The sequence below is a fragment of the Abrus precatorius genome, unplaced genomic scaffold, assembly GCF_003935025.1.
Source record: "Abrus precatorius isolate BTA unplaced genomic scaffold, Abrus_2018 Scaffold5, whole genome shotgun sequence".
Lineage (NCBI taxonomy): Eukaryota > Viridiplantae > Streptophyta > Magnoliopsida > Fabales > Fabaceae > Abrus > Abrus precatorius.
In genome coordinates, this window is record NW_020874395.1 from 7,975,569 (window position 1) to 7,989,941 (window position 14,373).

At 33.5% G+C, this 14,373-nt stretch overlaps 2 protein-coding genes across 2 annotated transcripts; both read right to left on the reverse strand.

Annotated features, from left to right (window-relative positions):
* Positions 1–2,874: 2,874 nt before the first annotated feature.
* LOC113867779 (xanthoxin dehydrogenase) lies at positions 2,875–4,596 on the reverse strand. Its single transcript, XM_027503245.1, has 2 exons — positions 4,545–4,596; positions 2,875–4,054 (listed from the first exon to the last, which is right to left on the reverse strand). Exons 1-2 carry the CDS (start codon positions 4,586–4,588, stop codon positions 3,256–3,258), a joined length of 843 nt encoding a protein of 280 aa, XP_027359046.1. The 5' UTR covers positions 4,589–4,596; the 3' UTR covers positions 2,875–3,255.
* A 7,713-nt stretch (positions 4,597–12,309) lies between these two features.
* On the reverse strand, positions 12,310–13,152 carry LOC113866596. Its single transcript, XM_027501414.1, has one exon. It carries the CDS (start codon positions 13,150–13,152, stop codon positions 12,310–12,312), a length of 843 nt encoding a protein of 280 aa, XP_027357215.1.
* Between the last annotated feature and the right edge of the window lie 1,221 nt (positions 13,153–14,373).

The following is a 14,373-nucleotide window of genomic DNA, read 5'->3' on the forward strand; positions in this document are numbered from 1 at the left end:
AAGTGCCCGTACCCAGTCACAACATAATTCATTTCAACCACAAACACAATATTCACCATTGTACAAGGCTCTCGGCCTACACTTATTCACATTACACGGCACATACATTGCCCTTATTTACTCACACAATACTTTCAACATAGTTCACATTTACATTCCTCATTCATCAAGTATTAGCATACTCACACCACAAAATCACCCATCATGGGTTTCCACATGCTATCACACCTCACAACACACAGCAAATTTTATTAAATACATATTTCCTACCCTCTATCTCACTCACATTGCAATATTCATCAAAATACACGACAATTAAACCCAAAGAGATAGGGTAGAGTCCTGCCTTACCTTGGATTGAAGACTCACACTCGAATTCAACCACAGAAGTGCTCCCCACACAGATTTCAACCTGAATACATGGAAAAATTCCATGAGAACCCAGGGAAATCATGAAAACAGAGAAAGGGGATGAAAAAATGAAAACCCTAACTATTAAAACTCACCTCCAAGCGTTCTCCACACGGATTCAATCTTCAATCTTGCTCTCAAATGGCTTTGGAGGCAATTTAATTGGTAGAATAGGGTTTTGGGTCGAGAGAATCAAAGAGATTTGGAAAGAAAATAGGGAAATGAAATCTCAATCCCTAAATCCCTTTCTAAAACCCTTCTGCTTGTGACACTCTTGCTACAGCGAGATATTCTCGCTGCAACGAAAAACTCAAACAAAATTGCACTCTAGTTTTTGTAGAATCTCACTACAGCGAGACCCTCTCACTACAGCGAGATTGCCCCAGAAATGCAGCTCAAACTGTGACTTTGTCGCTACAACGAGAGACCTCTCGCTACAGCGACAAGGCCACAGTTTCATCCTTCTCCCCCAGTGCCTTCTCGCTACAGCGAGAAAGGCACAGTTTCATGTCTCACGCCCAAGGGCCTCTCGCTACAGCGAGAATGCCCTGCAGCAACATCCATACTTAACCTATTTTCAGTCCAATCAATCCAATCCAAATATATATATATACACACACACACATCCATATACATTTTAGCCACAAATATCATCATTACGCATTCAAATGAAAATTACATCTTTCACATTTACACAGAGATATAAACACATATACATATATCAATAATAATTAATGTTACAAAATTCGAGACGTTACAAAAACACAATAAAATTAGAGGGATCAAATTAAACAAAAGCAATATGAGAACTAAAAGTGTAATTAAGTAAAAATAAATAAATTATTCAATTGGTCACAAAATCATTGGGCCACTTTCCATACAAATTACCTTCAAACTTACATACACATATTTATCTTTAAATATTTTTTATATTTCAAATAAAATTATTTTTAATCATTTTCAAACAAAAATATTTAATAAAAAATATAAGCAAACTCGTTGAATGATTAAACAATATAAAATGTTTTTTTTTAAATAAATTTTATAATGTTTAATTTCAATTTAACGTTCCTTTTAATCTATCTTTTTTTAATTATTATTTTTTATGTTAATGTATTGATTAATAATTAAACTTTAAAATTAAGAATATGTATTATATTATTATTAATTTTTATGTATGAAAGTTTTATAAACTAATTTATTTTCTATAATAATAACAAATAATAAATTTATATTGAAATCATACTTAGTATCATTTTTAAGAAAAAATTATGACCATAATAAAATAATATATATTTTCTTTACTTATGTTTAACTTAACCTACATGTTGCTTTTAATCTAGCATTTTAAATTTACTATTTACTCTTATCTATTAATAAATAATGAAAATTAAAAAAATTAAGAATATGTATTTTATTATTATAAATTGATATGCTTCATAATTTTGTAAACTAATTTATTTCTAAAGCAATAAAAAATTAAAAATATATATAATTTACTTTAAATATATTTCTTTATATTCAAAATATAATTATTTTTAATTATTTTTAAACAAAATAATTTAATAAAAAAATATAAACAAAACTCGTGCGTATATAGACAGCACTAGGAGTGCAGTGATTTTGATGGTATAAGATATACAGGTAATCATATATGCAAATCTAAAAAGAAAAATACTGTGTTGGATTGCAATTATTCCATGCCAAGTTTACTTGCTCTTTTATACTTGCTCGTCTACCCAGTATGTTTACATAACCTGCAATATAATGCTTTAAGCTTAACGATCTTAGATGTTGAGTTTATGTTTTTTAAATCTTTACTTGTAGTCTAAATCTATTTAAAAATAACCTTTGAGGTGTTTGTTTAAGTTTACAAATTTCGAAACATTCTTTGCAAAAGCTACCAATTACATATGTTCAACTTCTGTGTTATTTATTTGTACCAAGTCCAGAGCATGATTTGTGAACAATTTCAGAAGATATACTGCATCTGATTTAGCCTGCTCAATTACAATCTGAATTAGTTGTAATCCTTTTAAATTAAGTTAACAAACTTGAAAGAGATAATTTGGTTTTGCAAAGAGGTTTAAAGATTGGACTACAATTTAACCTCTCTGCTTCTACCCTTGTCAACTTCATAGTCAATCTCCCCTTCTTATTCTATTTGTCAACTTCTTCAACTTGTGAGGTTACCTGTTAGCAGGAAGTTAATAAAGTTGATTTTCTAAATCCTTGACTTGAATTAACATAAGGAAATTGGTTGCTATAATTGTTTCTTTTATATGTTGTATATATTATGAATAAAAAGCAATATCTTAATTCTGCATAACTATACTTCCTAATTTAGGCTCTACAAATTAGAAATTAGAGTCCATAAATGACATTGTACTATTTAAAGAAGAAATCAGAATCAAAAAGGGCATCAAGCCAATATTTCACGACAGAAAGTGTCTTCTATATCCACAAAACAAGTTGTATTTATAGTTTACCTTATTGACCAACCATAATGTACTTGACACAACATTGCCTTAATAACATGATTTCCATCTTACTGATATTAACCTCAACTTTGCAGAAGAGCAAGTATGTGCATTCAGATACAGACATACATGCATATGAAGTGGGCCTAAATTCATCTTAAAAATGCTTAATCTCTGATACTTAATATACCCTTTTGCAAGTTCTAGGATAAAATATCAGCAATGAAAAATATAATGACGATAAATTTGGAATATATTATTTATTTATTAACTGAAAATCCATCCTTGCTAATGCAGATACCACCATGACTGCAATGTCCGAAATCTTGCTTATGTATGTTAAAAAGCTGGGAAACAGCACCAATCATCTAAAAACTCTGAGCGAGTGATTAACACTTGTGAAACCTCCATCAACCATAAGATTGTCTCCACTTACATACCTTCCATCATCGCTTGCAAGGAAGAGCACAGCATTAGCCACATCATCAGTAGTGATTTCTACACCCTGCAAGTTGGCATTTCTGGCAGTAAAATCCTTAAAACTAGCAATGGCATCCTCAGTTCTCTCGTCCTCAGGCATATGAGCCAACGCCAAACCTGTGGCGATGCCATAAGGTGACACGCAGTTCACTCTTATACCATGTTTTCCCAGCTCAGATGCAACATTCTTTGTGAGTCCCCACACAGCATGCTTGGACCCTGTGTATGCATGTGGTCCTAAGCCACCTATAACACTTGCTACACTGGCTAAAGAAATGATTGAGCCCTTCTTCTTTGGGATCATTATTCGAGCAGCATGTTTCATCCCATGAAATACTCCCTTGACATTTATGTTAAACACCTTGTCAAATTCTGCTAAATCCACATTGCGGATATCGGCAATAGGTGTACCAGAAATGCCAGCATTGTTGACTATAATGTCAAGGGTGCCAAATTTACCCACAGTCAAGTCCACTGCATGGGAAACATCATCCTCTATTGTAACATCACAATGGAAAAAATGAACATTTGCTTCATCACCAAGGGATTCACAGACCTGCCTTCCAAGGTTGTCCTGCACATCAGCTATACAAATTTTAGCACCATGGATATGGAAGAGGCGGACAATGCTTTCTCCAATTCCAGAGGCCCCACCTGTCACCAATGCCACCTTCCCCAATAACCTGAGAAAATGAGAAGAGTATCAACATGCATGCGGTATTCCATAGATCCCCTTTCAACACACAAAGCAAATCCTCCAAAGATTCAAAACAAGTCCAAACTCAATTGGGTATAAGTTTAAACTTTGGCTTAGGAACCGTCGATCTGAGCATCGGAGGAACCATTCACCATTCACTGATGGGAGAGCCAAGAGCATGCATCAAAATAAGCCTAAATCCATTTGTAAGGAATATAGATCCAATAGTGAATATCTGACCAAGAAAATATCTCAAAAATTGGAAAAATTTTTAAAATCACTAACAATCAACACAAAATTTAATATGACATATAAAAAAGTTGACAATTCACTCAAACTAGATCCAAAACCAAAAGCAGAGATTGGTCACTTAAAATCAGTTGAAGACCAAGCAAGCATAGTTACCAATAGATTCAAAACTAAGAATAGTATATGCTGAACTGAAATGGATATTTCAGATTACAAAATTCTCTTGCCTTGGCGTTGGAATCGGAGCTTGAACAGCACGGGTAGTGGACATGGTTGTATGCACTCTCTCTTCACTCTGAAGATAAAAAAACATATAAAAAAAAAAAAAAAAGACGAGTGGTCTAAAAGGTACAAAAGTAAAAAAATTGACTAAGGTACACTGTCATGGCCGGTGTGTTTAAACTTAGAGAGAGTTATTTTAAGGTTGCTTAAAAACGTTGGCTTTTTAATCTATATTAAGAAAATTTTAAAATTTATTTAATGGTATTTGAATAATATTAAGTAAAAAAAAAACATGTGCCACCTTGGAATGTAATATATGTCAATTTTAAATTTTAAATTCAAATTTAAGTCAAGGTCAAACTAAAATTTAAATTCAAATGATAGTGTGTGATGTTTTTTTAATATTATTTAAAAATTATTGAATTTACCTATTTTAGTAATTAATTTTTCAATAATACTATTTTAATAATAGTTTTTAAAATTATCTTATTATGATTAAAAAGCCTAAGAATGTTATTTATGTTTTAGATATTTTTAGTAAAGAAAAAATTAATTGAAAAATGATTTTTAACTTGTTTTGATATATTAATATAAAAGAACTTTTACTTTGCTTTGAATTTACTATAGAAAAAACATAAAATTAGTACTAAAGAAGCTAGAATATTTTCATAAAAAGTACTTTTTGTATTTTAAAATTAAAAATATAATAAAATATTTTTTAAAATTTATATGTATTTAAATTTATTCAAACATTTGAATGACAAAAATAAAAATAAAACATAAGTTATGTGAATTAATAAAAAGTTTAACATGTTGTTCACTTTAACTTAAACAATACAAACAAAACATGAATCTAAATATCAAATATCCACATCACTAAAATTCCATATCAAACTTAAATGTCAAAATTTCAATGTTATTCATATCAATATAAAATAACTTTTTTCTTTCAATTTACTATAAAAAAAAAACATAAAATGAGTACTAAAGAAGCTAGCATATTTGTACAAAAAGTAATTTTTATGCATTTTAAAATTAAAACATAATAAAAATGTTTTCATTTGAAAATAATTTTTATTTTATCAAATATAAACTTTTTAGTAATATAAAAACATTAAATTAAATTGTAAAAAATATTTATATATACATACTCAAATAAAAATTAAAAAATACATTTTTATGTATTTAAATTAATTCAAATAGTCAAATGACATAAATAAAAAAATTAATTAAATTAATAAAAAAGTTTAGCATTTTATCATCTAATATCGATAGAAATAAAATATGAATCCAAATATCAAATATCCTGATACTAAAATTATATATCAAATTTAAATGTTAAAATTTTAATGTTGTTCATATCAATAAATATTAACTTTAAATAATAAAAAATATAAAAAATATGTTTGTGAATTATAATTTTTTTTAATTATATATTTAGTCTTATAGTTGACATATATCTACAAATTAATCCATATATTTAAAAAAGTTATATTTTAGTCTATAGTACATACAAGTATTTTGTTATGTTTCGATCTTTATCATTGTAAAATCATTAACTATAGAAGTAGGGACTCGAATTGTCTGCAGTTCTGGTGAGAATTGCATACTGCAGTTTTGCGTTCGCTTAATCAAAATATTTTTACTTAAGTGAATTTTGGTAAAAAGTGATTTTGGCTTAAGTTAAACAAAATTTGCATAACCTAATTTTGTTTAAGTTAGAAAAAATCGCTTAAGTAAAAGCAAAATTCTACTGTAGCATCTTCTTCTTCTTGTGTATTTTTGTTTAAGTAAATCTCCATTACTTTGCTCCCTCTCTTCTCCTCTCCTTCCAATCCAGCCAACCTCTTCCTCCCTCCCTCTCACTCAGTCCCTTTCTTTCCTCTTCTTCCCCACCTCATCTTTCTTCAGCTCACTCAGTCTTCTTTCCCCTCTCTTCTCATTTAGCTCTCCTTCACTTCCCTCCCCTTCACCCCCACTCATCCCCTCCTATTTTCTCCTCATCAACCCTTCTTCCTTCCTTCTATTAGCCTTCTCCCTCTCTCTCTCTCTCTCTTGTGTTCTTACCCCCATCTATGATCTCCATATCAGCCTCCCTTTTTCTCTTCTTCTTCTGATTTTTTTTGTCACTATTTTTAATTTGCTTAAGTGAATTTTTTTGGCTTAAGTGAAATTGGCTTAAGTGAATGTTGTTTAGCTTAAGCAAAATCACTTTTTACCAAAATTTGCTTAAACAAATGCAAAATTGCCAGCCTGCAGTTCCTGCCAGAACTGCAGGTGATCTGGGTGTAACGTCCCGAGTTTTGTAATCTTAATTATTGATAATTATATAAAATGAATGTATATTCATGTGTGTGTGTATATATATATATATATATATATGTATGTATTTATGTGTATGCATGACTGGTTGGGCTGAGTGCAGGGCGAGAAACTGGGCTGTTCTCGCTGTAGCGAGAAGGCCTTGGAAGGAAGAACCAGAACTGTCGCCTTCTCACTGTAGCGAGAGACGTCTCGCTGTATCTCACTGTCGCGAGATTCTGCAGAAATCAGAATGCAGTTTTCTCTGGTTTTTTTGCTGTAGTGAGGGGGCATGTCGTTATAACGAGGGTATCTCGCTGTAGCGAGAGTGTCGCGACTAAAGGGGTATTTGAAGGGTTAGGGCTCGAGAAGAGGGTTACTTTCATGATTTTCCTATCTCTCCTTCACGATTCTCTCTACCTAAACACATTCCTGCCGATTAAAAGCCCTCCAAGACAGATTAGAGGCTAGATTGAGGATTGGGGAAGTGTTTAGAGCTCTTGGAGGTAAGTTCTATGGCTAGAGTTTTGGTTTTCATCCCTTACTTTCATTTTTTGAGGTTTTCCTTAAGTTTCCTTGGAATTTCTGTGTGCCTTAGGGATGAAATCTATGTGGAGAAGCAATTCCATCAACGTTTCATGTCAGGTCTTCGTTTTTAAGGTAAAGAGAGTACTTTACTTTAGTTATCTTTGTTAGGAATGAGTTTTTTTTAACGAATATAGTAATGTGATAGAAATAGGAGGTGAGGTTATGTGTATTGATGAATTGTACAAATTGGGTTGAGTCTGGAGGTGTCAGACCTTCGGCATATTGTGTGAAATTGAGTGATGTGCTTGTGTTGGTTGCCATTGGATGCAAGGAAATGATGTGAATTATGTACTGAATATTGTGTGAAAATGTGGGCTCGAGGGCCATGTAATATGAATGGAAATAGGCTAGGGGTCGTGTGTCTTGAATGAATTGTGAGCTAATGTGCTGTGTGTGCTGTGAAAATGAAATGTGGGCCTAGTGTCGCAACTGTTAAATGTGGGCTATGTGTTGTATACTGAAATGTGTGTGACTGGGGCGTACAACGCCGTTGTAATGTGCTGTGAATGGTTCAGCGATACACTAGGGGTGTGGGAGATGAGGACAGTAGAAATACCTTGGAGAAGAAGGAGTGGTGGTGACACCGACTGTGGAACGGGTGCACCACAGGCCACACACTCTCGTCCTGACTAGACCTCTAACCATTACCTTTGCTGAGCGACCCGTGACTGCCCACGTGGTATCCGTGAGGCGAAGGTAACCGATGACTATTCATGGTGTAAATCTGTTATCACATTGTCAATGTGAGTGTGGCTGATGTGCGTATGCATGGGTTCATGATTTGTGTTTGTGGATGTGATAATGTTGTCTGTGCCTATTCTTGTTTAATATATTGAAAATGTGCTAGAAGTGAGATTCTATGCTTAATTATATGTTTTGGTAGTGTAGAGTACTCACCCTTACATTCATTTTTCAAGTAATTAAGACGATAGCACCGGACTCAGTGAAGGGACGAATGGACTGCTATAGAATTTAGATTTTATTTTGAAACTTGTTGTAATTGAATTAATCTTGTAGCAGTTATGTGATATTAATTTGTAACCCTTCACTTATTTTGAAATCATTATGAAAATCTGATTATCCGATTTGCTAAATTACTATTTAATTGAATTTAAAATTTAAGGTGTTACACCGGGTCCATAGAATTAGGGATGAAAATATATTAAGTTAAACTTTGTATTAATAGACTTTATTTATTTGATAATTTTAAAACTTAAGTCTGACCTATTATCTTTTATAAGCTTTTTATCAAGCGTAATCTAACCATATTGAGACCTTAAAATAAAAATTATTTTATTACTTTCAATTGGAAAAATATTTTATTAACCTGAAATAAAGAAAAAAAAATAGTGAAAGTGTTGCATATAATATAAATAAATATGCAAAAAGATGATGGATGAGATAAATCAGCTATAATAGACATAGCTGAGACAATAAATATAAATCAGTATTATGCATATAAGATAAATCAAACATCAGTAATACAAAAAACTCCAACAAGTAGTGTTCTCTCTCCCGTAGGTATGCATATCAGGGATACTCTCCAATTTCAATGAAATAATTAAGGTTTCTAATTTAAGATTTTATTCATTTTAAAATTTAGTTTATTTTATATAATATTATATTTAATTTTTATATAAAATTATTTTATATATTATTATAAATTTTATGAGTTTTAAATAGGTAATTAAAATAAATTTAATAAACTTTTTCTTAAGCTCAAACTTGAACTATTTAATTAAGTATTTTAAAAATATAAATTAAGTCTATTATTTAAATAGGCCAAATCTAATTAGATTTTAAAGAGGTTAGTCATAAGTTCCTATCAAATAATCTTACCTATTTCTATCCTTAGATAGAAGGGACCAAATCATAATAAAATTGTCAGGCTTGTGATTTATTATTGAGTAATCTATAATATTTTATACTTGTTAAATGTTAATTGAAGGATTATTTAGTATTAGAATATAATTAGATGGAGTTTAAAAATTTATTAAAAAAAAAAAGTGAATAGTATCATATAAAGAGTGCCAATGAACAGTAAAACTGCCTATGAACAGTACAAACCGTGTATGAACAGTAAAAAACTGCGTATGTACAATAATTGCTGACGTCATCAGTGACATCATCCTGACGTCACATGCGTGTACAGTGTGCGTGCACAGTGTTTCTGGCGTGAATAGTGCCCTAAACAGTGTTTCCGGCATGAACAGTAAAGCGGTGAATAGTATTTCTGGTGATGAACAGTAATTCTGATGGTCAACAGTAAATTTCAAAAAATTTCTATAAAAAGGGAGCTTCACACGAAATTTTCATTTCTTCACCCCTATCCAAGGTTCTCAAAGTTTCTAAGGCCGTATACTATCATTTTCTCTCATACTAAACCCTCCTAAATTAGATTTCTCGCCAGATCTGAGATTCTACGTCTATTCTGAAGGATTTAAAGTAAGTTTTTTTAGGTTTGAAGCTAGATTTACCGTTCGTTTCTCTTCTCCTTCTCTTTCTCATAGAAGTTAATGGTTTTCTTAGGAGAAACTTTGTTCTAAAGCCAAATCTTCGGTGAATCTTGCTATCAAACAAGTAATATCTAGTAGATCTAGTGTGAGTCATCGTCTGAGGTAAGGGGAGTTTACTTTAACCTATAATCTATGTTTTGGACGGTTGATATATTATTACAAGAAGTTTTGATATGAATTATGTTAAATCTTTTAAATAAAAGCTATTTTCTAAGCTGTAACTGCTGTTAATTGATTTAAAATGCTGAGATTTTGCCTGATCTATTATAAACTTGCCTTAGCTGAGCTGTTACAATAATTTTAGAGGTATGCATCATGCTGAAATATATGTTTTGCATCATTATAGAGTCGAGTTACATGTTTAGGCGGGTAGACGTGTAATGGTAAGTTCATGCTGAGCTGTTGTGCTGTGCTGTTTGGATCCAGATACTGGAATGGGTCGCTCCCGGACGGGCTCGGTTTCTTTTGGATTACTTAGGCTGTGAAACCAGTTGGAAACCATTTTCATGTTGTGCATTAGATGGGCTGGAAATGCATGGGGCTATTGCTGTGAGAAATATTTTGCTCTACATATATGATTTTATTTTATGTTTTTAGTAAGCTCACCCTTGCGTTTCTTTCAATGTCGTTGCATGCGTGTGTACTGCGATGATCGTACAGTGGTACATGAGTAGATGTAGCAGGTGTTGCATCTACTTTACAGGCTGAGGGGCCAGTGAAGAAATATTAGAAGCTGGAGTCGAGTAATATTGCATCAAAGTCCTTTTTCCTTATATTTTTAGACCTCATGTAGAGGGAGCTATGTAGTATAATTTTGGGTATTTTGAATATTATGAATTAAATGTAATATTATGTTATTCTATTGAATATTGTTGTAAGAAACTTTGTTTTATTTTGAATGAGAAGAGAATTTCATACTTATATTCTCTATTATTTATTTATCTTAAATAAGTTTGTGATGTAGAAACAATGTTTTCGGTTCCTTATAAAAGGGGTCGTGACATTTCAGTGGTATCAGAGCATGGTCTAGGTAAACCTACGGGGTAAGGTTGTTAGGCGTCAGTTGTGCATATTAGACATATGAGTTTTAGCTGTGAATCATATATCATGATTTCTATTCATCAAGTTGTGAGGGAACGAGCTTAATCACCTCGGTTCTCAGACATGACTGATGTAGGAAACTTGGTATATGATACTTGGGTGAGCTATAGGTGAGTCGTACTGTGTGAATAAGAGGCTATTAAGCTAAGGTGTAAATGATTACTGAGATAAGTGTGTTTGCTATGCTATGTGAATGCTGATATGTTGTTATGCTCAGTGCTAAATTGATTAAATTACTATGATATACTAAATATGAATATATCACTGTAAGCTGAATCTGTGAATATAGCTATGTGGTGGTATTGCTGAATGTGTTAAATGTTAATAATCTAAGCTAGTCTATATATTAGGATGGCTAGACCAAGAAGATCTGCTGCAAATCCTCCTCTTGCTTATGTGAACCAAATGGCTCACGCCATGGAGGCCATGACAGCCACTGTTAGGCAGAGTCTAGATATGATTCAGCAGCAACAAGCTGCAAATCAAGCCGCTGCTGCAGCACAGGCAGCAGCAGCTACTGCCTCAGCTGCACCTCCTCCTGAATACCATGGGTTGTCAGAGTTCAGGAAGAATGATCCTCCTCAATTCACGGGGGTGGATGGACTAGATGCTCCTGAACTCTGGATCAGGGAGATTGAGAAGATCTTTCTAGCCATGGGTTGCGCCGAGGAGAGGAAGGTTATATGCTACGTATATGCTGACAGGGGATGCAGAGATATGGTGGCATGGAGCTCGTGCTATGTTGGAGGTCCGAGGTGAAGTCATCACTTGGGCTGTACTTAGAAGTAGTTTTCTGAGAATGTTTTTCCCTTCTCATGTTCGTGCTGTCAAAGAGCGAGAGTTTCTAAACTTGGTGCAGGAAAACTCATCAGTCTATGAATATGCAATACAGTTTGAGCAGCTCTACAGATTTTATTCTCACCTAACCTTGGAAGAGTGGAGACGTCAGAGGTTTTCAGAGGGTTGAGAACTGACATAAAGAGGATTTTGATCCCATTCAGGATCACGGAATTTGCTGACTTGGTGGATCAAGCCACCATTATAGAGTCTTAATGATACATTTATCTCTAATAAGCTCCTCTGATTTTGAAGCCTCAGCTCTACTCATAGCAAAAACTTTGCCTTTCACATTTGGCTTTGTTCCAGTGCTTGCTCTAGATTCAGGTCTTTGTTCCACACTCATGCTTTTGCTCTTTTGTGGAGCAGACCAACAGACACTAGCAGAGTGTCCCATTTTTCCACAAATGTCACATGTTGGTGGAAGTTAAGGACAATTCTTTTTAATATGAGGTCCACCACACTTGAAACATTTTAGTGGCCTTCTGAAAGAACCAGAACCACCACTACTATCTTCTTGAGATACAGTCCCCTTCACTTGAGACTGATTTGGACTAGAGTAAGGTCCTCTAGAAAATCTTGGAGGCCTTCGGTCTTGTCTCATAGGACCACCGATTCTGGTATCCACCGTCTTACCCTTAGTATTGGCTTCAAATATTCTGCATTTACTCACTAGAGTGGGTAAATCTGTCAACTGGAATACACTAACGGCAGCTCTAATATCTGGCCTTAGCTCATGCTCAAATTGAGCACATAGATCTTCCTCTCCATCATTATGTTGATAGTGAGGCCAGTATTTCATCAATTCATGAAATTTAGCAGTATATTCTCCTACAGACACATATCCTTGATTCAACTCAAGGAACTCCCTAGCCTTCTGTTTCTTTAAATCTCTTGGAAAATAATTTCCCAGAAAGGTTGCCTTGAATGTCTCCCAAGGAATATAACCATCTTCTTGCAGTAGAGTTTGACTAGCAAATCTCCACCAGTCCTCAGCTTCTCCACTCAGCATATAAGTAGCATAAGTTACTTTATGCTCCTCTCTACATCCCATGGCATGGAAAATCTTCTCCACATCTGCTATCCACCTCTGAGCTCCCTCAGGATCAAACTTTCCTTCAAATTTTGGAGGGTTATGCCTAGTAAAATAAGAAAGTCTTCTATACTCGGCTGGTTCAGCCTCCTGGTTATGTGCCAAAGTCTCTAAGACTTGGGTCATGCGCTCCAGGAGTTCATTTGTAGCACCAGCAAGTCTACCTCTACCAGCCATAGCTCTAATCTCACAATAAACTCAAATCACTTATTAATCTATCATTCACATACACATAGATAAATCTAGTGCACGTAATTCACATCTAACAAGTCATATTAGCAAATAATCATTTCATATTCTAGTATATCTACTACACAACATAGACATGTTAGTCCCATACCCCAGACTGGTCTGGATGAACTACTCTGATACCAAAATCGTAACGCCTTATATTTCTTTTCTCAATATATACTAAATTTTCATAAAAAGTTAAATAGTAGAGTAAATTTTTCTTTCAAAAACTCTCTAAATAGAAACAGACATGGAAATGATATAAGGTTCAAAGAGTAAAATTTCATTAATTCATAAGTACTTTGGAAAAACAAAGATTCTAAACTTTTCATCAGCAACAAAAATAAATAGTAGTTTTACAACGGTTTTAAAAGAATGCTATAGAACTGAAATTATCCATTACATAACTCTAAATAACTAAGTCCTATAGCAGTTCTCATCCATCCATGCACTGTGAGACTGGTACTATTCGTCTTGTTTTCCTGAAAAATGTTATGTAAGGGTGAGTCTCTACCCTACCACTCATACATAACACATATTCATCACAAAACACATCTTATCACAATTAAAGAAAACATCATGGCATTACATATCACAGTGTCATATAAAATATATTCTCATCTCAACACATATTATATTCCATAGATTCATAATTTCTTTTACTTTCATCCGCGCTTACCGCACCCTGTGGCCACAGTTATCCGATGCCTCTATTCTGAGGTCTTACACATCTATGTAAATAGTCGCCGGATGGCCCAATGCAATACGGATACAACGCATGTAATAGACGGCCCCTTAGCAAAGGTAATGGTCAGGAGTTAAGTCGAGAAATGAGTGTGTGGCCATGTGGTGCATTCGAACACAATATTCCGTGTACAATCCCGAATGTCACTCACCACCCTACATTTCTCCAAGATATCCCATATCGTCTCCATCTTCCACTCCCCGGTGTATCTCTATAACTATTTACATCATATCATTTTCCATTTCATACTCTTTCGAGCATATTCACATGTTCACATATGCTATTTATCATGTTCACACATATTTTTCATTATATTTCCACATACTTTTCATCATATCCATCAAACCGTGGCATATTCACAATACACATCATTTTAACATGAAACACAATATATTCAAATATGAAACATCCATCTCTTTGTA